The sequence below is a fragment of the Bombyx mori genome, chromosome 24 (genome assembly GCF_030269925.1).
Source record: "Bombyx mori chromosome 24, ASM3026992v2".
NCBI lineage: Eukaryota > Metazoa > Arthropoda > Insecta > Lepidoptera > Bombycidae > Bombyx > Bombyx mori.
This window is the reverse complement of record NC_085130.1, coordinates 15052564-15077730: the sequence shown is the minus strand read 5'-3', so window position 1 is coordinate 15077730 and position 25167 is coordinate 15052564. Positions and strand designations below refer to the sequence as shown.

The 25167-nt window shown below is 40.0% G+C and overlaps 13 protein-coding genes across 13 annotated transcripts; all 13 read right to left on the bottom strand.

The window, feature by feature from the left end:
- Window positions 1-3108: 3108 nt before the first annotated feature.
- LOC134201204 (histone H1-like) lies at window positions 3109-4021 on the bottom strand. The gene has a single exon (XM_062675561.1). The coding sequence runs from the start codon at window positions 4019-4021 to the stop codon at window positions 3179-3181; it is 843 nt and encodes a 280-aa protein (XP_062531545.1). The 3' UTR covers window positions 3109-3178.
- On the bottom strand, window positions 3546-6842 carry LOC134201211 (histone H3-like). The gene is made up of 2 exons (XM_062675568.1): window positions 6392-6842; window positions 3546-5753 (listed from the first exon to the last, which is right to left on the bottom strand). Exons 1-2 carry the CDS (start codon window positions 6722-6724, stop codon window positions 5430-5432), a joined length of 657 nt encoding a protein of 218 aa, XP_062531552.1. The 5' UTR covers window positions 6725-6842; the 3' UTR covers window positions 3546-5429.
- Window positions 6843-7206: 364 nt separating this feature from the next.
- On the bottom strand, window positions 7207-8029 carry LOC134201210 (histone H2B). Its single transcript, XM_062675567.1, has one exon. It carries the CDS (start codon window positions 7773-7775, stop codon window positions 7401-7403), a length of 375 nt encoding a protein of 124 aa, XP_062531551.1. The 5' UTR covers window positions 7776-8029; the 3' UTR covers window positions 7207-7400.
- Window positions 8030-8241: 212 nt separating this feature from the next.
- Window positions 8242-9257, bottom strand: LOC134201208 (histone H2A). Its single transcript, XM_062675565.1, has one exon. It carries the CDS (start codon window positions 8905-8907, stop codon window positions 8533-8535), a length of 375 nt encoding a protein of 124 aa, XP_062531549.1. The 5' UTR covers window positions 8908-9257; the 3' UTR covers window positions 8242-8532.
- A 485-nt stretch (window positions 9258-9742) lies between these two features.
- Window positions 9743-10657, bottom strand: LOC134201203 (histone H1-like). The gene has a single exon (XM_062675560.1). The coding sequence runs from the start codon at window positions 10655-10657 to the stop codon at window positions 9815-9817; it is 843 nt and encodes a 280-aa protein (XP_062531544.1). The 3' UTR covers window positions 9743-9814.
- A 1786-nt stretch (window positions 10658-12443) lies between these two features.
- LOC732935 (histone H3) lies at window positions 12444-13535 on the bottom strand (the record flags this gene model as incomplete). Its single annotated transcript, NM_001046934.1, is given in 1 exon segment — window positions 12444-13535. A coding segment is annotated over 1 exon segment (411 nt). The 5' UTR covers window positions 13361-13535.
- A 307-nt stretch (window positions 13536-13842) lies between these two features.
- On the bottom strand, window positions 13843-14526 carry LOC134201209 (histone H2B). Its single transcript, XM_062675566.1, has one exon. It carries the CDS (start codon window positions 14409-14411, stop codon window positions 14037-14039), a length of 375 nt encoding a protein of 124 aa, XP_062531550.1. The 5' UTR covers window positions 14412-14526; the 3' UTR covers window positions 13843-14036.
- Window positions 14527-14877: 351 nt separating this feature from the next.
- LOC134201207 (histone H2A) lies at window positions 14878-17304 on the bottom strand. Its single transcript, XM_062675564.1, has one exon. It carries the CDS (start codon window positions 15541-15543, stop codon window positions 15169-15171), a length of 375 nt encoding a protein of 124 aa, XP_062531548.1. The 5' UTR covers window positions 15544-17304; the 3' UTR covers window positions 14878-15168.
- On the bottom strand, window positions 16379-17293 carry LOC134201202 (histone H1-like). The gene has a single exon (XM_062675559.1). It carries the CDS (start codon window positions 17291-17293, stop codon window positions 16451-16453), a length of 843 nt encoding a protein of 280 aa, XP_062531543.1. The 3' UTR covers window positions 16379-16450.
- Window positions 17305-19460: 2156 nt separating the features above from the next.
- On the bottom strand, window positions 19461-20120 carry LOC134201206 (histone H3). Its single transcript, XM_062675563.1, has one exon. The coding sequence runs from the start codon at window positions 19995-19997 to the stop codon at window positions 19587-19589; it is 411 nt and encodes a 136-aa protein (XP_062531547.1). The 5' UTR covers window positions 19998-20120; the 3' UTR covers window positions 19461-19586.
- Window positions 20121-20673: 553 nt separating this feature from the next.
- On the bottom strand, window positions 20674-21048 carry H2b-l (histone H2B-like protein). Its single transcript, NM_001160196.1, has one exon. The coding sequence runs from the start codon at window positions 21046-21048 to the stop codon at window positions 20674-20676; it is 375 nt and encodes a 124-aa protein (NP_001153668.1).
- A 757-nt stretch (window positions 21049-21805) lies between these two features.
- On the bottom strand, window positions 21806-22180 carry H2a-l2 (histone H2A-like protein 2). The gene has a single exon (NM_001160194.1). The coding sequence runs from the start codon at window positions 22178-22180 to the stop codon at window positions 21806-21808; it is 375 nt and encodes a 124-aa protein (NP_001153666.1).
- An 835-nt stretch (window positions 22181-23015) lies between these two features.
- On the bottom strand, window positions 23016-23930 carry LOC134201205 (histone H1-like). The gene has a single exon (XM_062675562.1). It carries the CDS (start codon window positions 23928-23930, stop codon window positions 23088-23090), a length of 843 nt encoding a protein of 280 aa, XP_062531546.1. The 3' UTR covers window positions 23016-23087.
- Between the last annotated feature and the right edge of the window lie 1237 nt (window positions 23931-25167).

Here is a 25167-nt window from a genome sequence, read left to right as displayed (position 1 = left end):
CGGTCTGGAGTCGCCGATGAAGCAACGACATCTTCCTACACGAGTAGTAGATAGCCGTGTCATCGGCGAAGAGCGCTAGATGGGTCTCCGGAGACCGGGGTATATCGTTGATATACAAACTAAATAGTAACGGGGAGAGTGCGGAGCCTTGCGGGACTCCGGCAGTCAGATGACGGGGACGAGAACGAGTTCCCTCTACTCGATATCGAAACGAACGGTTCGACAAGAAGTCTCGTATGATGAGCACGAGTCTGTCTGGCACTCCCATGTTGTACAGTTTGTAGATCAAACCGTTGTGCCAGACTTTGTCGAACGCCTTCGCTACATCGAAGAAGAGGGCGCCGGTCGGGATTTGTTTACGCCTATTTAGCCCTATTAAGATGTGCTCCGTGAGGCGGTGCACTTGTTGTACGCACGAGTGTTTGGCGCGGAATCCAAACTGCTCGTCTATTAGAATTTTATTCGCGGTAACGAAGTCCCAGAGGCGTTTCCGAAGGAGCCGTTCGTAAATTTTGCCTATCGCTGGGAGGAGACTAATCGGTCGGTAACTAGCGGTTTCATTATTCGGTTTGCCCGGCTTGTGTATACCGATAACGTCTGCTTCTTTCCATACCGCCGGAAAGATGCAGTGCGTCATAGCAGCATTTAAGATGGTAGCCAACATTGTTATCAGTTGGACTGGTAAGAGTTTTAACGCGCGGTTGCGGATGCCGTCGGAGCCGGGTGCCTTCTTAGGTTGAAGGTTGTCTATTACTTCTCTAACTTCGTCAGAGGTAATGGGGGGTAACGCGTCCGAGGGTGGCAGGGAAGCTCTGCGCTCGACCTCCCTGTCGACTGCCTCGGTGTGTTCGGGGTCCGCGTATTGAGTGCTGGTGGTGCACTGCTCTTGCAGTGCATCGGCCAGCAACTCTGCCTTGTCATCAGGGCCATCCATAAAAACCACTAGATTTATATATTAGTATAGATTTACAAGTGTTAAGAGATGCGTTCGTCGAATTGAATATTCAAGTGCAAAAACTGCATCCGACGCGCGTATCTGTGATTGGTGGTTACGGCGTTTGACTAGTGTTGAGACATCTGAGTGGTGGTAGGACATCTGAGTGGTAGTAGGACATCTGAGTGGTAGTAGGACATCTGAGTGGTGGTAGGCTATCTGAGTGGTGGTAGGACATCTGAGTGGTAGTAGGACATCTGAGTGGTGGTAGGCTATCTGAGTGGTGGTAGGACATCTGAGTGGTGGTAGGCTATCTGAGTGGCGGTAGGACATCTGAGTGGTGGTAGGCTATCTGAGTGGCGGTAGGACATCTGAGTGGTGGTAGGACATCTGAGTGGTGGTAGGACATCTGAGTGGTGGTAGGCTATCTGAGTGGTGGTAGGACATCTGAGTGAGTGGTGGTAGGCTATCTGAGTGGCGGTAGGACATCTGAGTGGTGGTAGGCTATCTGAGTGGTGGTAGGCTATCTGAATGGTGGTAGGACATCTGAGTGGTGGTAGGCTATCTGAATGGTGGTAGGACATCTGAGTGGTGGTAGGACATCTGAGTGGCGGTAGGACATCTGAGTGGCGGTAGGACATCTGAGTGGCGGTAGGACATCTGAGTGGCGGTAGGACATCTGAGTGGCGGTAGGGTTTTCGAAAGGTGGCCAAGCCTGTGTACTATAGAACCGAGACTAAGAATTCGCATCCCTCAAGGTGGGGGCTGGCTTTAACATTGTCGATGGCTGCGGTATTTGACAACATAATCTTATAAACAAGTCGATTTACTATAATCTTCCACGTTCATCCCACGGAGCGAGTTTAGTCTTTTTTTTAATACTTAAAGTCCAGGGGCTCTCCTTTTTTTTATGATATTTTCTTCGCATTTAATAAATTTTGGTCATTAATAAATTTTTATACGCAAGACTGCTTCAGCGGCAGGGCGGCTTGCCTGATGTTCTACTAATCCTTAAACCAATCACGTCCGATATTAACAGCGTACTATATAGAGTATAATAATAATAATAATCTCAACCAATCACAGGCCGCGTCGTTACTCCGACGATAATTTTGGCGCGTTTTTTTTTTTCTTTTGATGATTTCCTGTTAATAAATGCTTCTAATCGAATTATATAAATATATATTTACGTAATTAACGCAACTCACGTATTATTCTCGTTAATTTAGCATTAGCATTTAAAACAATGTTATACAACAAAAAAAAATATTTAAGACGGATCGGATACACGGGATTATTTTCGATTAACCGAGACTTATTAATTTAATGAAATTACGGCATTATAAAGGAAAAAAACGACAATACTATGCACTAAATGACTATTGTTTATTGTTAAAACACTATACCGAGAAACTGTACTCATATTGCGGACCAATCGAATCGGAGCATTATCACGCGATAAGCGCTGCACGTTGATTGGTCAGAATGACGGATCCTATCAAGGCTATAAAAGTAAGCCTCCCGTAAATACCTTTAATTATCTAAACGTCGGAGTCGGAGTCGGGAGTCGGGCAGTCGGGCGGGGTCCGGCGGCCGGTAATCGGTGTAATAGCAAACAAATAAGAAAGAAACAAGAAGACAAGCATAATATTAATAATAATAATCATCATAGTAGCAGTATGAAACGAAACGAATAGAAAATAGAATAGTATGAAGTATGAAGAAGAACGAATAATTTGTATGAATAGAAAGCAAGCACGTGTGAAATTGTGTGTGTGTGTGTTAAAGCAATACTAAAAATAATGAATAATGAAACAAATTAACGAAAAAATATAAATATATAGGTACTATTATGTATAATCGAATAGAATTACCCTTTACGTAGTATATTATATATATATCTATCTATTTATTTATTTATTTATTTATTTATTTATTTATTTATTTATTTATTTATTAGGTGTAATATATAGTAATTGATTGATTGAATTGTTAGCCCTGAAAAGGGCTGTTGTATATCGATGCGTGCCGTGTGTAATCTTCGCGTCTTCATCGTCGTCGTCGTCGTCGTCGTCGTCGTCGTCGTCGTCGTCGAACGTCGATCGAGTTAGACACAAACATACATTATTTATTATAAGATGATGATGATTAGGTGACTGGCACACACACACATGGTTGGTTCGTTTTAATATATTTGTATGTATTTTTAAATCATTGTGTGCTGCTGCTGTTGTACCCAATGAATCACTTCTTCGAAGCGGCGGACGCTTTTTTGGCCGAAGGTTTCGTTTTAGGCGTCGAGGCGGTGGCCTTTTTCGGTTTAGGCGCTTTCGGTTTCTTTGTTGGTGGTTTAGCTGTTTTCTTAGCTTTCGGCGCGCTCTTGGCGGCCGCAGCTTTAGCGCTCGCTCCAGACTTCCTAGCAGCGGCGGCGGGCTTCTTTTTCGCGGCGGCGGCGGCTCTTTTCTCCTTTACCGAAACTGCGGCGGTTGCGGCAATCGAAGATTTACCTTTCGACGGCGATGAAGCTGACGCTGCAGCCGCTTTCTTTCCGGCCCTGCCGGCAGCCGCCCCCGAAGAAGTCGAAGCGGCACCACCGGCGCCGGCCCCTCCCTTTTTGTTGCTGCTGCCGCCTTTAGACGCTGCCGAAGCGGAAGCGGACGAAGCGTTGCCCTTTGCTGCCCTTACGGAACTGCCACCGGACGCACCACCAGATCCGGAACCGGGTTTCTTAGAAGCGGAGGTCTTCGATTCCAGTTTAAAAGATCCGGAAGCTCCCTTGCCTTTAGTCTGTATTAGAGTACCGGATTCGACGGCGTTCTTCAGATACTTTCTTATGAACGGTGCTAATTTTTCAGCATCCACCTTGTACTGGGCCGCTATGTATTTCTTGATTGCTTGTAAAGACGAGCCGCTGCGCTCCTTGAGTTCGGCAATAGCGCTGTTCACCATTTCCGACGTCTTCGGATGGCTCGGTTTAGCTTTAGGTTTCTTAGCGCCCGCGGAAGCACCACCACTCGCGGATGTTTTTGGTTTTTTGACGGGTGTAGCCGGAGCTGGAGTTTCAGTCGCAACAGCGGTATCTGCCATCGTTGATGATTATATTATTATTGTTGTTGTACACGCACACACAAAACACAAGAGATTCCAATATTATTATTAAGCACAGGCAGAATAATGAATCGGAAAAATGAAAATGTTTACACCTTACAGATGTCGCCACGATCGGTTAGTTTTGAACCCGCGCCGATCTGTTACCGTAACGAGAACGCTAAAAACGCGATACGTTTTCGTGTACCAATTCTTGAAACTTTTCACTAACACATCTCACGTCTTTTGTATTTTTTTCGATATTATTAAAGACACGTAATTATTCTATCGAATTTAGATTAAACTACACGAATCCTTGAATCTACTGATGTACGATTCTTTATGATCCGATCGTATTATAAAATAATATTAAACTTTTAACAACGCTATCTCGTCGATTGCACAGGTAGTGTTAACTTTATTATGATATTTTACATATAAAACGAATAATAATTATATATTTAATGAATAATATATAACCCTCTTCGTATACTTTTAAGGTTGAACTTATTTTTTTATGAAATATAAAAGTTTTCATAGGTTAAAATGATGATCAATCGAGAGGTACGTAAAACAGATTCAAACTTTCAAGTTTCGGAACGCGCGAGCGGAATGTTCTATTCTGGTTGCTTGTAAAGTTTTTTTTTTTTTTTCTTTTTCTTTTAACATTATTTTTTTTTTAAATATATATATTAAGTACCTATGTACAATGAGATTTCACGCTATCAATATAAATCAACAATTATAATGATAATAATAAAAATGTTGTACATACCTATACTGTCTTAAATACGCTTTTACGTGGTGCTAAAAGGACTAGAAATAAACGAAAATTTTTGCACGCGACGACTGCACTATACTAAAGTTTTAATAAAACTAGTTATATATCTTACTAATAATATAAAATAATAAATAATGATTTGATTTGTACTATTAGGTCGGACACGTACCTGTACTAATTGCATCCATGTGAGTTTTCTTCTGTTTGAAACTAATATAGTCAAGTAAAAGAATAAATAAAGTAAAAAGAATATATATATATATTTTTTTTTTATTTTTATTTTAATAATAAAATTAACCTAATGAAAATCGGGAAAAAAAAAAGGCAAGTTTTCTCATAATAGATAAAAATGCGGCCCTGAAAAGGGCCTTTGTTTGTTTGTATTCGAGAACGAAAAATTTAATAATAATTAAACGAACCAACGTCACTTGCGATTGATTTACAACATCAACGACAGCTAAAAGTTCTTGAAACATGTTTCTAGATGGTCCACGTCGTGTGTTGCTTGCTTGCTGTCACCGCTGTTGTCAGTTGTCAGTCATTGCTCGGTTGTCCGTGTAATTAAAAAAGAAATTGAATCGTTCTCGAGACAAAAAATAAAAATAAAAAATCGTCGATGAAACTTCTTTAACCGCCGAAACCGTACAGGGTGCGACCTTGGCGTTTCAGAGCGTACACAACATCCATAGCGGTGACGGTCTTCCTCTTGGCGTGTTCGGTGTATGTGACAGCGTCGCGGATCACGTTTTCGAGGAACACTTTGAGAACGCCGCGAGTCTCTTCGTATATAAGACCGGAGATACGTTTCACTCCACCTCTGCGAGCCAAACGACGGATAGCCGGTTTCGTGATGCCCTGGATGTTATCACGCAACACCTTCCTGTGACGTTTAGCGCCCCCCTTTCCAAGACCTTTGCCTCCTTTACCGCGACCGGTCATCTTGACGAACTTCTCGGTTTGTGTTTTGTATTAGTAGTAGCAGCAGACTTTAACGCGTTGCGCGACGAACGACGAATGAGCCTCCGAAAATTACGTTCGGACCTATATTTATACGCTGCGCCTGTGCGCGCAACCACGGACGATTCTTTGAACGTTGTAAAGCGACGCCGGGGGGGGGGGGGTAATATTCACAACGACGTTGTCTTCTTAGTTTATCGAATCGAACGTTTGAATACAATTTACTATATCACAATTATATCTGAAATAGTTATATATATTATTTATTTATATATTTACGTTCAACGTATATTTAATTTAATACGACTACGGTATACGGTATATGTTATCGTAATACATAATATAATATATTATACAATGAAACGGGTAAGTTAAAAATAATAATAATAAATAACAGTAGGCAGTGTGTATTCTGTTATATGAATGAATTGCGGCCCTGAAAAGGGCCTTTTTTGTTTCTTCATAATAAAATCAGCATCGCGAGACGGCGTAGTAAATTAAATAATAACACACATCAATCAATCAATCAATTAATTTGGTCATCAACAAATAATTTACGCACGTTCACCTCTGATTCTGCGGGCGAGCTGTATGTCTTTTGGCATTATTGTCACACGTTTCGCGTGAATAGCGCAAAGGTTCGTGTCCTCGAAGAGACCGACCAGATACGCCTCGCTGGCTTCCTGCAGGGCCATCACCGCCGAACTCTGAAAACGGAGATCGGTCTTGAAATCTTGAGCTATCTCACGGACGAGACGCTGGAAAGGCAGTTTGCGAATCAAGAGTTCCGTGCTCTTCTGGTAACGACGAATCTCACGAAGGGCGACCGTCCCGGGCCTGTAACGATGAGGCTTCTTGACACCTCCTGTTGCCGGTGCGCTCTTACGAGCGGCCTTGGTCGCCAATTGCTTGCGAGGAGCTTTACCTCCGGTCGACTTACGAGCAGTCTGTTTGGTACGCGCCATTTCGAGACGACGAGTTCACGACGTAAACGTACGAGTAATAGATAGGTAGGTAAGTAAGTAAACGATAATACGTCCGCGTCCGCGCGCTACGAACGAACGAGATACACTAAAAATGTCGGCGTCACTACCCACTCGTATTTATACTTTTTTGAAGTCACGAATCGAACGGGCTCGTTTTGCTCTATTGTATGGAGATGCGTGCGAGCACGCGATAGAGCGAGACGGATATATTCAAAATTTAATGTGTTTTAATTGTTATTATTAAATATATAATATCTATTTCTTATACATAGGTACATATATTGTTTATTTATTTATTAATAATAATTTAATGATTTTACTTTTTATACATCACACATTACATTCACTTTTGGTTATTAGAATACTACTGCTACAACTAATATTATGATTTAATAATATATAAAAATCGGTGTGTGATGCATGATAGGTATATTGGTATTTGAGGTATATTAAAAATAATAACAACAATATGTAATTTATTTAATTCTTATAAATAGATCGTATATTAATAATAATAATCATTTTATTGATAGATTTTGCGGCCCTGAAAAGGGCCTTTTGTCGATGTAAATGCAACCGAAACACGCATACGAACAGCGTACGGTCGTGCATCAGTTTTGTGAGTTTGAAATAATTACCGAAGTCATGAAGAAAGTTACTTGGAGCTCGTGTATTTCGTGACGGCTTTGGTTCCTTCACTGACCGCGTGCTTGGCGAGTTCACCCGGTAACAACAATCTCACTGAAGTCTGAACCTCCCTCGAGGTTATCGTCGAACGCTTGTTGTAATGGGCGAGACGAGAAGCTTCTGCAGCGATACGTTCGAAGATGTCGTTCACGAACGAATTCATGATCGACATGGCTTTACTCGAAATACCGGTGTCGGGATGGACCTGCTTCAGCACTTTGTAAATGTAAATGGCGTAACTTTCCTTCCTCTTGTGCTTCTTCTTTTTCTTATCGGTCTTCGAAATATTTTTCTGGGCTTTACCAGATTTCTTGGCGGCCTTTCCACTTGTCTTAGGCGGCATGATGATTCGATATTAGTATTTAGATTGCTCTTTAGAAATCCCCACGGAACGCAAACGTAACGGACGTGCGGCACGGTTAACGCGAAGCGGTAGAATAAAAACGTTCGGCCGGTCTAACTTGTATTTTTTTACTTTTCAGATACCCGTTGAGCATCATGGTGAGATCGAGCTTTCAACGGCAGCGAACCAATCGGGAATGACTTTTATCGTTCATTCGTCGGAGCTTTCGTCACGATCGAAGATCATGTATCGTTTCCGTGAGTGAGTGCTTTTAAAATGATTTATATTATATGCTTACAGTAAATTATTCTATATTTATATATAATATAATATATTAATTTATTTATATAGACACAAGTAAGAACAAGAATTATCTTCGCTCATAAATATGTATACGAATGGATAAGGATAGGATCAGATAGATAGGTAGGTAGGTAGGTAGGTACGAGAAGAAAATACGGATAAATTTTTTGTACTTGAGAAATATGTTTATTTTCATTTAATTATTTATTTATTTATTTAATATATGGATTAGATTCGGTCGATTCAGTATTGATTGATTGATTGATTGATTCATATTGCGGCCCTGAAAAGGGCCTTTGATTTCTGTCAACAATACAATATAATAATAATAATAATAACAACAACAACGAACAAAATATGTGTTCGTCGATTATTATTATTTATTATATATAAATATTATCGACGACATGTTGTGTTGTTGTTGTTGTCCTTGCGAGCGAGTTTGAAGCGTTTTTTAAGCTTTCTTCTCGGTCTTCTTCGGGAGTAGTACCGCTTGAATGTTTGGTAAAACTCCGCCTTGGGCGATTGTCACACCGGAAAGGAGTTTGTTCAGTTCCTCGTCGTTCCTTATGGCGAGTTGAAGATGTCTAGGAATAATTCTAGTCTTCTTGTTGTCTCTTGCTGCGTTACCGGCCAATTCCAAAACTTCAGCGGCCAAGTATTCCATGACGGCGGCCAGGTAAACCGGTGCACCGGCACCAACGCGTTCAGCGTAATTTCCGTTGCGCAACAATCTGTGTATACGACCGACCGGAAACTGAAGACCGGCACGGTTCGAACGGGACTTGACCTTGCCCTTAACTTTTCCGCCTTTTCCGCGACCGGACATGTTTGAAGTTTAAAAAAGTTAACGATATAACACACGAAAGCACTCGAACGCACGCGTGTCTCGCGAACGTCCGTACAGAGCGAAAGCAAAGTTCTAAATGATTTGCTCGCGCCGCATTTTTTGGGTATTTATATAAATTTTCTTCGTTCGGCTGATGGTTGTACGTTTACGTGGCATCGAAAGGTTTGAACGAATGAATCATTAAGAGAGTAGAGTCGAGTCGAGTAGAGTCGGGCAGTCGGGCGGGGTCCGGCGGCCGGTAATCGGTGTAATAGCAAACAAATAAGAAAGAAACAAGAAGACAAGCATAATATTAATAATAATAATCATCATAGTAGCAGTATGAAACGAAACGAATAGAAAATAGAATAGTATGAAGTATGAAGAAGAACGAATAATTTGTATGAATAGAAAGCAAGCACGTGTGAAATTGTGTGTGTGTGTGTTAAAGCAATACTAAAAATAATGAATAATGAAACAAATTAACGAAAAAATATAAATATATAGGTACTATTATGTATAATCGAATAGAATTACCCTTTACGTAGTATATTATATATATATCTATCTATTTATTTATTTATTTATTTATTTATTTATTTATTTATTTATTTATTTATTAGGTGTAATATATAGTAATTGATTGATTGAATTGTTAGCCCTGAAAAGGGCTGTTGTATATCGATGCGTGCCGTGTGTAATCTTCGCGTCTTCATCGTCGTCGTCGTCGTCGTCGTCGTCGTCGTCGTCGTCGTCGAACGTCGATCGAGTTAGACACAAACATACATTATTTATTATAAGATGATGATGATTAGGTGACTGGCACACACACACATGGTTGGTTCGTTTTAATATATTTGTATGTATTTTTAAATCATTGTGTGCTGCTGCTGTTGTACCCAATGAATCACTTCTTCGAAGCGGCGGACGCTTTTTTGGCCGAAGGTTTCGTTTTAGGCGTCGAGGCGGTGGCCTTTTTCGGTTTAGGCGCTTTCGGTTTCTTTGTTGGTGGTTTAGCTGTTTTCTTAGCTTTCGGCGCGCTCTTGGCGGCCGCAGCTTTAGCGCTCGCTCCAGACTTCCTAGCAGCGGCGGCGGGCTTCTTTTTCGCGGCGGCGGCGGCTCTTTTCTCCTTTACCGAAACTGCGGCGGTTGCGGCAATCGAAGATTTACCTTTCGACGGCGATGAAGCTGACGCTGCAGCCGCTTTCTTTCCGGCCCTGCCGGCAGCCGCCCCCGAAGAAGTCGAAGCGGCACCACCGGCGCCGGCCCCTCCCTTTTTGTTGCTGCTGCCGCCTTTAGACGCTGCCGAAGCGGAAGCGGACGAAGCGTTGCCCTTTGCTGCCCTTACGGAACTGCCACCGGACGCACCACCAGATCCGGAACCGGGTTTCTTAGAAGCGGAGGTCTTCGATTCCAGTTTAAAAGATCCGGAAGCTCCCTTGCCTTTAGTCTGTATTAGAGTACCGGATTCGACGGCGTTCTTCAGATACTTTCTTATGAACGGTGCTAATTTTTCAGCATCCACCTTGTACTGGGCCGCTATGTATTTCTTGATTGCTTGTAAAGACGAGCCGCTGCGCTCCTTGAGTTCGGCAATAGCGCTGTTCACCATTTCCGACGTCTTCGGATGGCTCGGTTTAGCTTTAGGTTTCTTAGCGCCCGCGGAAGCACCACCACTCGCGGATGTTTTTGGTTTTTTGACGGGTGTAGCCGGAGCTGGAGTTTCAGTCGCAACAGCGGTATCTGCCATCGTTGATGATTATATTATTATTGTTGTTGTACACGCACACACAAAACACAAGAGATTCCAATATTATTATTAAGCACAGGCAGAATAATGAATCGGAAAAATGAAAATGTTTACACCTTACAGATGTCGCCACGATCGGTTAGTTTTGAACCCGCGCCGATCTGTTACCGTAACGAGAACGCTAAAAACGCGATACGTTTTCGTGTACCAATTCTTGAAACTTTTCACTAACACATCTCACGTCTTTTGTATTTTTTTCGATATTATTAAAGACACGTAATTATTCTATCGAATTTAGATTAAACTACACGAATCCTTGAATCTACTGATGTACGATTCTTTATGATCCGATCGTATTATAAAATAATATTAAACTTTTAACAACGCTATCTCGTCGATTGCACAGGTAGTGTTAACTTTATTATGATATTTTACATATAAAACGAATAATAATTATATATTTAATGAATAATATATAACCCTCTTCGTATACTTTTAAGGTTGAACTTATTTTTTTATGAAATATAAAAGTTTTCATAGGTTAAAATGATGATCAATCGAGAGGTACGTAAAACAGATTCAAACTTTCAAGTTTCGGAACGCGCGAGCGGAATGTTCTATTCTGGTTGCTTGTAAAGTTTTTTTTTTTTTTTCTTTTTCTTTTAACATTATTTTTTTTTTAAATATATATATTAAGTACCTATGTACAATGAGATTTCACGCTATCAATATAAATCAACAATTATAATGATAATAATAAAAATGTTGTACATACCTATACTGTCTTAAATACGCTTTTACGTGGTGCTAAAAGGACTAGAAATAAACGAAAATTTTTGCACGCGACGACTGCACTATACTAAAGTTTTAATAAAACTAGTTATATATCTTACTAATAATATAAAATAATAAATAATGATTTGATTTGTACTATTAGGTCGGACACGTACCTGTACTAATTGCATCCATGTGAGTTTTCTTCTGTTTGAAACTAATATAGTCAAGTAAAAGAATAAATAAAGTAAAAAGAATATATATATATATTTTTTTTTTATTTTTATTTTAATAATAAAATTAACCTAATGAAAATCGGGAAAAAAAAAAGGCAAGTTTTCTCATAATAGATAAAAATGCGGCCCTGAAAAGGGCCTTTGTTTGTTTGTATTCGAGAACGAAAAATTTAATAATAATTAAACGAACCAACGTCACTTGCGATTGATTTACAACATCAACGACAGCTAAAAGTTCTTGAAACATGTTTCTAGATGGTCCACGTCGTGTGTTGCTTGCTTGCTGTCACCGCTGTTGTCAGTTGTCAGTCATTGCTCGGTTGTCCGTGTAATTAAAAAAGAAATTGAATCGTTCTCGAGACAAAAAATAAAAATAAAAAATCGTCGATGAAACTTCTTTAACCGCCGAAACCGTACAGGGTGCGACCTTGGCGTTTCAGAGCGTACACAACATCCATAGCGGTGACGGTCTTCCTCTTGGCGTGTTCGGTGTATGTGACAGCGTCGCGGATCACGTTTTCGAGGAACACTTTGAGAACGCCGCGAGTCTCTTCGTATATAAGACCGGAGATACGTTTCACTCCACCTCTGCGAGCCAAACGACGGATAGCCGGTTTCGTGATGCCCTGGATGTTATCACGCAACACCTTCCTGTGACGTTTAGCGCCCCCCTTTCCAAGACCTTTGCCTCCTTTACCGCGACCGGTCATCTTGACGAACTTCTCGGTTTGTGTTTTGTATTAGTAGTAGCAGCAGACTTTAACGCGTTGCGCGACGAACGACGAATGAGCCTCCGAAAATTACGTTCGGACCTATATTTATACGCTGCGCCTGTGCGCGCAACCACGGACGATTCTTTGAACGTTGTAAAGCGACGCCGGGGGGGGGGGGGTAATATTCACAACGACGTTGTCTTCTTAGTTTATCGAATCGAACGTTTGAATACAATTTACTATATCACAATTATATCTGAAATAGTTATATATATTATTTATTTATATATTTACGTTCAACGTATATTTAATTTAATACGACTACGGTATACGGTATATGTTATCGTAATACATAATATAATATATTATACAATGAAACGGGTAAGTTAAAAATAATAATAATAAATAACAGTAGGCAGTGTGTATTCTGTTATATGAATGAATTGCGGCCCTGAAAAGGGCCTTTTTTGTTTCTTCATAATAAAATCAGCATCGCGAGACGGCGTAGTAAATTAAATAATAACACACATCAATCAATCAATCAATTAATTTGGTCATCAACAAATAATTTACGCACGTTCACCTCTGATTCTGCGGGCGAGCTGTATGTCTTTTGGCATTATTGTCACACGTTTCGCGTGAATAGCGCAAAGGTTCGTGTCCTCGAAGAGACCGACCAGATACGCCTCGCTGGCTTCCTGCAGGGCCATCACCGCCGAACTCTGAAAACGGAGATCGGTCTTGAAATCTTGAGCTATCTCACGGACGAGACGCTGGAAAGGCAGTTTGCGAATCAAGAGTTCCGTGCTCTTCTGGTAACGACGAATCTCACGAAGGGCGACCGTCCCGGGCCTGTAACGATGAGGCTTCTTGACACCTCCTGTTGCCGGTGCGCTCTTACGAGCGGCCTTGGTCGCCAATTGCTTGCGAGGAGCTTTACCTCCGGTCGACTTACGAGCAGTCTGTTTGGTACGCGCCATTTCGAGACGACGAGTTCACGACGTAAACGTACGAGTAATAGATAGGTAGGTAAGTAAGTAAACGATAATACGTCCGCGTCCGCGCGCTACGAACGAACGAGATACACTAAAAATGTCGGCGTCACTACCCACTCGTATTTATACTTTTTTGAAGTCACGAATCGAACGGGCTCGTTTTGCTCTATTGTATGGAGATGCGTGCGAGCACGCGATAGAGCGAGACGGATATATTCAAAATTTAATGTGTTTTAATTGTTATTATTAAATATATAATATCTATTTCTTATACATAGGTACATATATTGTTTATTTATTTATTAATAATAATTTAATGATTTTACTTTTTATACATCACACATTACATTCACTTTTGGTTATTAGAATACTACTGCTACAACTAATATTATGATTTAATAATATATAAAAATCGGTGTGTGATGCATGATAGGTATATTGGTATTTGAGGTATATTAAAAATAATAACAACAATATGTAATTTATTTAATTCTTATAAATAGATCGTATATTAATAATAATAATCATTTTATTGATAGATTTTGCGGCCCTGAAAAGGGCCTTTTGTCGATGTAAATGCAACCGAAACACGCATACGAACAGCGTACGGTCGTGCATCAGTTTTGTGAGTTTGAAATAATTACCGAAGTCATGAAGAAAGTTACTTGGAGCTCGTGTATTTCGTGACGGCTTTGGTTCCTTCACTGACCGCGTGCTTGGCGAGTTCACCCGGTAACAACAATCTCACTGAAGTCTGAACCTCCCTCGAGGTTATCGTCGAACGCTTGTTGTAATGGGCGAGACGAGAAGCTTCTGCAGCGATACGTTCGAAGATGTCGTTCACGAACGAATTCATGATCGACATGGCTTTACTCGAAATACCGGTGTCGGGATGGACCTGCTTCAGCACTTTGTAAATGTAAATGGCGTAACTTTCCTTCCTCTTGTGCTTCTTCTTTTTCTTATCGGTCTTCGAAATATTTTTCTGGGCTTTACCAGATTTCTTGGCGGCCTTTCCACTTGTCTTAGGCGGCATGATGATTCGATATTAGTATTTAGATTGCTCTTTAGAAATCCCCACGGAACGCAAACGTAACGGACGTGCGGCACGGTTAACGCGAAGCGGTAGAATAAAAACGTTCGGCCGGTCTAACTTGTATTTTTTTACTTTTCAGATACCCGTTGAGCATCATGGTGAGATCGAGCTTTCAACGGCAGCGAACCAATCGGGAATGACTTTTATCGTTCATTCGTCGGAGCTTTCGTCACGATCGAAGATCATGTATCGTTTCCGTGAGTGAGTGCTTTTAAAATGATTTATATTATATGCTTACAGTAAATTATTCTATATTTATATATAATATAATATATTAATTTATTTATATAGACACAAGTAAGAACAAGAATTATCTTCGCTCATAAATATGTATACGAATGGATAAGGATAGGATCAGATAGATAGGTAGGTAGGTAGGTAGGTACGAGAAGAAAATACGGATAAATTTTTTGTACTTGAGAAATATGTTTATTTTCATTTAATTATTTATTTATTTATTTAATATATGGATTAGATTCGGTCGATTCAGTATTGATTGATTGATTGATTGATTCATATTGCGGCCCTGAAAAGGGCCTTTGATTTCTGTCAACAATACAATATAATAATAATAATAATAACAACAACAACGAACAAAATATGTGTTCGTCGATTATTATTATTTATTATATATAAATATTATCGACGACATGTTGTGTTGTTGTTGTTGTCCTTGCGAGCGAGTTTGAAGCGTTTTTTAAGCTTTCTTCTCGGTCTTCTTCGGGAGTAGTACCGCTTGAATGTTTGGTAAAACTCCGCCTTGGGCGATTGTCACACCGGAAAGGAGTTTGTTCAGTTCCTCGTCGTTCCTTATGGCGAGTTGAAGATGTCTAGGAATAATTCTAGTCTTCTTGTTGTCTCTTGCTGCGTTACCGGCCAATTCCAAAACTTCAGCGGCCAAGTATTCCATGACGGCGGCCAGGTAAACCGGTGCACCGGCACCAACGCGTTCAGCGTAATTTCCGTTGCGCAACAATCTGTGTATACGACCGACCGGAAACTGAAGACCGGCACGGTTCGAACGGGACTTGACCTTGCCCTTAACTTTTCCGCCTTTTCCGCGACCGGACATGTTTGAAGTTTAAAAAAGTTAACGATATAACACACGAAAGCACTCGAACGCACGCGTGTCTCGCGAACGTCCGTACAGAGCGAAAGCAAAGTTCTAAATGATTTGCTCGCGCCGCATTTTTTGGGTATTTATATAAATTTTCTTCGTTCGGCTGATGGTTGTACGTTTACGTGGCATCGAAAGGTTTGAACGAATGAATCATTAAGAGAGTAGAGTCGAGTCGAGTAGAGTCGGGCAGTCGGGCGGGGTCCGGCGGCCGGTAATCGGTGTAATAGCAAACAAATAAGAAAGAAACAAGAAGACAAGCATAATATTAATAATAATAATCATCATAGTAGCAGTATGAAACGAAACGAATAGAAAATAGAATAGTATGAAGTATGAAGAAGAACGAATAATTTGTATGAATAGAAAGCAAGCACGTGTGAAATTGTGTGTGTGTGTGTTAAAGCAATACTAAAAATAATGAATAATGAAACAAATTAACGAAAAAATATAAATATATAGGTACTATTATGTATAATCGAATAGAATTACCCTTTACGTAGTATATTATATATATATCTATCTATTTATTTATTTATTTATTTATTTATTTATTTATTTATTTATTTATTTATTAGGTGTAATATATAGTAATTGATTGATTGAATTGTTAGCCCTGAAAAGGGCTGTTGTATATCGATGCGTGCCGTGTGTAATCTTCGCGTCTTCATCGTCGTCGTCGTCGTCGTCGTCGTCGTCGTCGTCGTCGTCGAACGTCGATCGAGTTAGACACAAACATACATTATTTATTATAAGATGATGATGATTAGGTGACTGGCACACACACACATGGTTGGTTCGTTTTAATATATTTGTATGTATTTTTAAATCATTGTGTGCTGCTGCTGTTGTACCCAATGAATCACTTCTTCGAAGCGGCGGACGCTTTTTTGGCCGAAGGTTTCGTTTTAGGCGTCGAGGCGGTGGCCTTTTTCGGTTTAGGCGCTTTCGGTTTCTTTGTTGGTGGTTTAGCTGTTTTCTTAGCTTTCGGCGCGCTCTTGGCGGCCGCAGCTTTAGCGCTCGCTCCAGACTTCCTAGCAGCGGCGGCGGGCTTCTTTTTCGCGGCGGCGGCGGCTCTTTTCTCCTTTACCGAAACTGCGGCGGTTGCGGCAATCGAAGATTTACCTTTCGACGGCGATGAAGCTGACGCTGCAGCCGCTTTCTTTCCGGCCCTGCCGGCAGCCGCCCCCGAAGAAGTCGAAGCGGCACCACCGGCGCCGGCCCCTCCCTTTTTGTTGCTGCTGCCGCCTTTAGACGCTGCCGAAGCGGAAGCGGACGAAGCGTTGCCCTTTGCTGCCCTTACGGAACTGCCACCGGACGCACCACCAGATCCGGAACCGGGTTTCTTAGAAGCGGAGGTCTTCGATTCCAGTTTAAAAGATCCGGAAGCTCCCTTGCCTTTAGTCTGTATTAGAGTACCGGATTCGACGGCGTTCTTCAGATACTTTCTTATGAACGGTGCTAATTTTTCAGCATCCACCTTGTACTGGGCCGCTATGTATTTCTTGATTGCTTGTAAAGACGAGCCGCTGCGCTCCTTGAGTTCGGCAATAGCGCTGTTCACCATTTCCGACGTCTTCGGATGGCTCGGTTTAGCTTTAGGTTTCTTAGCGCCCGCGGAAGCACCACCACTCGCGGATGTTTTTGGTTTTTTGACGGGTGTAGCCGGAGCTGGAGTTTCAGTCGCAACAGCGGTATCTGCCATCGTTGATGATTATATTATTATTGTTGTTGTACACGCACACACAAAACACAAGAGATTCCAATATTATTATTAAGCACAGGCAGAATAATGAATCGGAAAAATGAAAATGTTTACACCTTACAGATGTCGCCACGATCGGTTAGTTTTGAACCCGCGCCGATCTGTTACCGTAACGAGAACGCTAAAAACGCGATACGTTTTCGTGTACCAATTCTTGAAACTTTTCACTAACACATCTCACGTCTTTTGTATTTTTTTCGATATTATTAAAGACACGTAATTATTCTATCGAATTTAGATTAAACTACACGAATCCTTGAATCTACTGATGTACGATTCTTTATGATCCGATCGTATTATAAAATAATATTAAACTTTTAACAACGCTATCTCGTCGATTGCACAGGTAGTGTTAACTTTATTATGATATTTTACATATAAAACGAATAATAATTATATATTTAATGAATAATATATAACCCTCTTCGTATACTTTTAAGGTTGAACTTATTTTTTTATGAAATATAAAAGTTTTCATAGGTTAAAATGATGATCAATCGAGAGGTACGTAAAACAGATTCAAACTTTCAAGTTTCGGAACGCGCGAGCGGAATGTTCTATTCTGGTTGCTTGTAAAGTTTTTTTTTTTTTTTCTTTTTCTTTTAACATTATTTTTTTTTTAAATATATATATTAAGTACCTATGTACAATGAGATTTCACGCTATCAATATAAATCAACAATTATAATGATAATAATAAAAATGTTGTACATACCTATACTGTCTTAAATACGCTTTTACGTGGTGCTAAAAGGACTAGAAATAAACGAAAATTTTTGCACGCGACGACTGCACTATACTAAAGTTTTAATAAAACTAGTTATATATCTTACTAATAATATAAAATAATAAATAATGATTTGATTTGTACTATTAGGTCGGACACGTACCTGTACTAATTGCATCCATGTGAGTTTTCTTCTGTTTGAAACTAATATAGTCAAGTAAAAGAATAAATAAAGTAAAAAGAATATATATATATATTTTTTTTTTATTTTTATTTTAATAATAAAATTAACCTAATGAAAATCGGGAAAAAAAAAAGGCAAGTTTTCTCATAATAGATAAAAATGCGGCCCTGAAAAGGGCCTTTGTTTGTTTGTATTCGAGAACGAAAAATTTAATAATAATTAAACGAACCAACGTCACTTGCGATTGATTTACAACATCAACGACAGCTAAAAGTTCTTGAAACATGTTTCTAGATGGTCCACGTCGTGTGTTGCTTGCTTGCTGTCACCGCTGTTGTCAGTTGTCAGTCATTGCTCGGTTGTCCGTGTAATTAAAAAAGAAATTGAATCGTTCTCGAGACAAAAAATAAAAATAAAAAATCGTCGATGAAACTTCTTTAACCGCCGAAACCGTACAGGGTGCGACCTTGGCGTTTCAGAGCGTACACAACATCCATAGCGGTGACGGTCTTCCTCTTGGCGTGTTCGGTGTATGTGACAGCGTCGCGGATCACGTTTTCGAGGAACACTTTGAGAACGCCGCGAGTCTCTTCGTATATAAGACCGGAGATACGTTTCACTCCACCTCTGCGAGCCAAACGACGGATAGCCGGTTTCGTGATGCCCTGGATGTTATCACGCAACACCTTCCTGTGACGTTTAGCGCCCCCCTTTCCAAGACCTTTGCCTCCTTTACCGCGACCGGTCATCTTGACGAACTTCTCGGTTTGTGTTTTGTATTAGTAGTAGCAGCAGACTTTAACGCGTTGCGCGACGAACGACGAATGAGCCTCCGAAAATTACGTTCGGACCTATATTTATACGCTGCGCCTGTGCGCGCAACCACGGACGATTCTTTGAACGTTGTAAAGCGACGCCGGGGGGGGGGGGGGTAATATTCACAACGACGTTGTCTTCTTAGTTTATCGAATCGAACGTTTGAATACAATTTACTATATCACAATTATATCTGAAATAGTTATATATATTATTTATTTATATATTTACGTTCAACGTATATTTAATTTAATACGACTACGGTATACGGTATATGTTATCGTAATACATAATATAATATATTATACAATGAAACGGGTAAGTTAAAAATAATAATAATAAATAACAGTAGGCAGTGTGTATTCTGTTATATGAATGAATTGCGGCCCTGAAAAGGGCCTTTTTTGTTTCTTCATAATAAAATCAGCATCGCGAGACGGCGTAGTAAATTAAATAATAACACACATCAATCAATCAATCAATTAATTTGGTCATCAACAAATAATTTACGCACGTTCACCTCTGATTCTGCGGGCGAGCTGTATGTCTTTTGGCATTATTGTCACACGTTTCGCGTGAATAGCGCAAAGGTTCGTGTCCTCGAAGAGACCGACCAGATACGCCTCGCTGGCTTCCTGCAGGGCCATCACCGCCGAACTCTGAAAACGGAGATCGGTCTTGAAATCTTGAGCTATCTCACGGACGAGACGCTGGAAAGGCAGTTTGCGAATCAAGAGTTCCGTGCTCTTCTGGTAACGACGAATCTCACGAAGGGCGACCGTCCCGGGCCTGTAACGATGAGGCTTCTTGACACCTCCTGTTGCCGGTGCGCTCTTACGAGCGGCCTTGGTCGCCAATTGCTTGCGAGGAGCTTTACCTCCGGTCGACTTACGAGCAGTCTGTTTGGTACGCGCCATTTCGAGACGACGAGTTCACGACGTAAACGTACGAGTAATAGATAGGTAGGTAAGTAAGTAAACGATAATACGTCCGCGTCCGCGCGCTACGAACGAACGAGATACACTAAAAATGTCGGCGTCACTACCCACTCGTATTTATACTTTTTTGAAGTCACGAATCGAACGGGCTCGTTTTGCTCTATTGTATGGAGATGCGTGCGAGCACGCGATAGAGCGAGACGGATATATTCAAAATTTAATGTGTTTTAATTGTTATTATTAAATATATAATATCTATTTCTTATACATAGGTACATATATTGTTTATTTATTTATTAATAATAATTTAATGATTTTACTTTTTATACATCACACATTACATTCACTTTTGGTTATTAGAATACTACTGCTACAACTAATATTATGATTTAATAATATATAAAAATCGGTGTGTGATGCATGATAGGTATATTGGTATTTGAGGTATATTAAAAATAATAACAACAATATGTAATTTATTTAATTCTTATAAATAGATCGTATATTAATAATAATAATCATTTTATTGATAGATTTTGCGGCCCTGAAAAGGGCCTTTTGTCGATGTAAATGCAACCGAAACACGCATACGAACAGCGTACGGTCGTGCATCAGTTTTGTGAGTTTGAAATAATTACCGAAGTCATGAAGAAAGTTACTTGGAGCTCGTGTATTTCGTGACGGCTTTGGTTCCTTCACTGACCGCGTGCTTGGCGAGTTCACCCGGTAACAACAATCTCACTGAAGTCTGAACCTCCCTCGAGGTTATCGTCGAACGCTTGTTGTAATGGGCGAGACGAGAAGCTTCTGCAGCGATACGTTCGAAGATGTCGTTCACGAACGAATTCATGATCGACATGGCTTTACTCGAAATACCGGTGTCGGGATGGACCTGCTTCAGCACTTTGTAAATGTAAATGGCGTAACTTTCCTTCCTCTTGTGCTTCTTCTTTTTCTTATCGGTCTTCGAAATATTTTTCTGGGCTTTACCAGATTTCTTGGCGGCCTTTCCACTTGTCTTAGGCGGCATGATGATTCGATATTAGTATTTAGATTGCTCTTTAGAAATCCCCACGGAACGCAAACGTAACGGACGTGCGGCACGGTTAACGCGAAGCGGTAGAATAAAAACGTTCGGCCGGTCTAACTTGTATTTTTTTACTTTTCAGATACCCGTTGAGCATCATGGTGAGATCGAGCTTTCAACGGCAGCGAACCAATCGGGAATGACTTTTATCGTTCATTCGTCGGAGCTTTCGTCACGATCGAAGATCATGTATCGTTTCCGTGAGTGAGTGCTTTTAAAATGATTTATATTATATGCTTACAGTAAATTATTCTATATTTATATATAATATAATATATTAATTTATTTATATAGACACAAGTAAGAACAAGAATTATCTTCGCTCATAAATATGTATACGAATGGATAAGGATAGGATCAGATAGATAGGTAGGTAGGTAGGTAGGTACGAGAAGAAAATACGGATAAATTTTTTGTACTTGAGAAATATGTTTATTTTCATTTAATTATTTATTTATTTATTTAATATATGGATTAGATTCGGTCGATTCAGTATTGATTGATTGATTGATTGATTCATATTGCGGCCCTGAAAAGGGCCTTTGATTTCTGTCAACAATACAATATAATAATAATAATAATAACAACAACAACGAACAAAATATGTGTTCGTCGATTATTATTATTTATTATATATAAATATTATCGACGACATGTTGTGTTGTTGTTGTTGTCCTTGCGAGCGAGTTTGAAGCGTTTTTTAAGCTTTCTTCTCGGTCTTCTTCGGGAGTAGTACCGCTTGAATGTTTGGTAAAACTCCGCCTTGGGCGATTGTCACACCGGAAAGGAGTTTGTTCAGTTCCTCGTCGTTCCTTATGGCGAGTTGAAGATGTCTAGGAATAATTCTAGTCTTCTTGTTGTCTCTTGCTGCGTTACCGGCCAATTCCAAAACTTCAGCGGCCAAGTATTCCATGACGGCGGCCAGGTAAACCGGTGCACCGGCACCAACGCGTTCAGCGTAATTTCCGTTGCGCAACAATCTGTGTATACGACCGACCGGAAACTGAAGACCGGCACGGTTCGAACGGGACTTGACCTTGCCCTTAACTTTTCCGCCTTTTCCGCGACCGGACATGTTTGAAGTTTAAAAAAGTTAACGATATAACACACGAAAGCACTCGAACGCACGCGTGTCTCGCGAACGTCCGTACAGAGCGAAAGCAAAGTTCTAAATGATTTGCTCGCGCCGCATTTTTTGGGTATTTATATAAATTTTCTTCGTTCGGCTGATGGTTGTACGTTTACGTGGCATCGAAAGGTTTGAACGAATGAATCATTAAGAGAGTAGAGTCGAGTCGAGTAGAGTCGGGCAGTCGGGCGGGGTCCGGCGGCCGGTAATCGGTGTAATAGCAAACAAATAAGAAAGAAACAAGAAGACAAGCATAATATTAATAATAATAATCATCATAGTAGCAGTATGAAACGAAACGAATAGAAAATAGAATAGTATGAAGTATGAAGAAGAACGAATAATTTGTATGAATAGAAAGCAAGCACGTGTGAAATTGTGTGTGTGTGTGTTAAAGCAATACTAAAAATAATGAATAATGAAACAAATTAACGAAAAAATATAAATATATAGGTACTATTATGTATAATCGAATAGAATTACCCTTTACGTAGTATATTATATATATATCTATCTATTTATTTATTTATTTATTTATTTATTTATTTATTTATTTATTTATTTATTAGGTGTAATATATAGTAATTGATTGATTGAATTGTTAGCCCTGAAAAGGGCTGTTGTATATCGATGCGTGCCGTGTGTAATCTTCGCGTCTTCATCGTCGTCGTCGTCGTCGTCGTCGTCGTCGTCGTCGTCGTCGAACGTCGATCGAGTTAGACACAAACATACATTATTTATTATAAGATGATGATGATTAGGTGACTGGCACACACACACATGGTTGGTTCGTTTTAATATATTTGTATGTATTTTTAAATCATTGTGTGCTGCTGCTGTTGTACCCAATGAATCACTTCTTCGAAGCGGCGGACGCTTTTTTGGCCGAAGGTTTCGTTTTAGGCGTCGAGGCGGTGGCCTTTTTCGGTTTAGGCGCTTTCGGTTTCTTTGTTGGTGGTTTAGCTGTTTTCTTAGCTTTCGGCGCGCTCTTGGCGGCCGCAGCTTTAGCGCTCGCTCCAGACTTCCTAGCAGCGGCGGCGGGCTTCTTTTTCGCGGCGGCGGCGGCTCTTTTCTCCTTTACCGAAACTGCGGCGGTTGCGGCAATCGAAGATTTACCTTTCGACGGCGATGAAGCTGACGCTGCAGCCGCTTTCTTTCCGGCCCTGCCGGCAGCCGCCCCCGAAGAAGTCGAAGCGGCACCACCGGCGCCGGCCCCTCCCTTTTTGTTGCTGCTGCCGCCTTTAGACGCTGCCGAAGCGGAAGCGGACGAAGCGTTGCCCTTTGCTGCCCTTACGGAACTGCCACCGGACGCACCACCAGATCCGGAACCGGGTTTCTTAGAAGCGGAGGTCTTCGATTCCAGTTTAAAAGATCCGGAAGCTCCCTTGCCTTTAGTCTGTATTAGAGTACCGGATTCGACGGCGTTCTTCAGATACTTTCTTATGAACGGTGCTAATTTTTCAGCATCCACCTTGTACTGGGCCGCTATGTATTTCTTGATTGCTTGTAAAGACGAGCCGCTGCGCTCCTTGAGTTCGGCAATAGCGCTGTTCACCATTTCCGACGTCTTCGGATGGCTCGGTTTAGCTTTAGGTTTCTTAGCGCCCGCGGAAGCACCACCACTCGCGGATGTTTTTGGTTTTTTGACGGGTGTAGCCGGAGCTGGAGTTTCAGTCGCAACAGCGGTATCTGCCATCGTTGATGATTATATTATTATTGTTGTTGTACACGCACACACAAAACACAAGAGATTCCAATATTATTATTAAGCACAGGCAGAATAATGAATCGGAAAAATGAAAATGTTTACACCTTACAGATGTCGCCACGATCGGTTAGTTTTGAACCCGCGCCGATCTGTTACCGTAACGAGAACGCTAAAAACGCGATACGTTTTCGTGTACCAATTCTTGAAACTTTTCACTAACACATCTCACGTCTTTTGTATTTTTTTCGATATTATTAAAGACACGTAATTATTCTATCGAATTTAGATTAAACTACACGAATCCTTGAATCTACTGATGTACGATTCTTTATGATCCGATCGTATTATAAAATAATATTAAACTTTTAACAACGCTATCTCGTCGATTGCACAGGTAGTGTTAACTTTATTATGATATTTTACATATAAAACGAATAATAATTATATATTTAATGAATAATATATAACCCTCTTCGTATACTTTTAAGGTTGAACTTATTTTTTTATGAAATATAAAAGTTTTCATAGGTTAAAATGATGATCAATCGAGAGGTACGTAAAACAGATTCAAACTTTCAAGTTTCGGAACGCGCGAGCGGAATGTTCTATTCTGGTTGCTTGTAAAGTTTTTTTTTTTTTTCTTTTTCTTTTAACATTATTTTTTTTTTAAATATATATATTAAGTACCTATGTACAATGAGATTTCACGCTATCAATATAAATCAACAATTATAATGATAATAATAAAAATGTTGTACATACCTATACTGTCTTAAATACGCTTTTACGTGGTGCTAAAAGGACTAGAAATAAACGAAAATTTTTGCACGCGACGACTGCACTATACTAAAGTTTTAATAAAACTAGTTATATATCTTACTAATAATATAAAATAATAAATAATGATTTGATTTGTACTATTAGGTCGGACACGTACCTGTACTAATTGCATCCATGTGAGTTTTCTTCTGTTTGAAACTAATATAGTCAAGTAAAAGAATAAATAAAGTAAAAAGAATATATATATATATTTTTTTTTTATTTTTATTTTAATAATAAAATTAACCTAATGAAAATCGGGAAAAAAAAAAGGCAAGTTTTCTCATAATAGATAAAAATGCGGCCCTGAAAAGGGCCTTTGTTTGTTTGTATTCGAGAACGAAAAATTTAATAATAATTAAACGAACCAACGTCACTTGCGATTGATTTACAACATCAACGACAG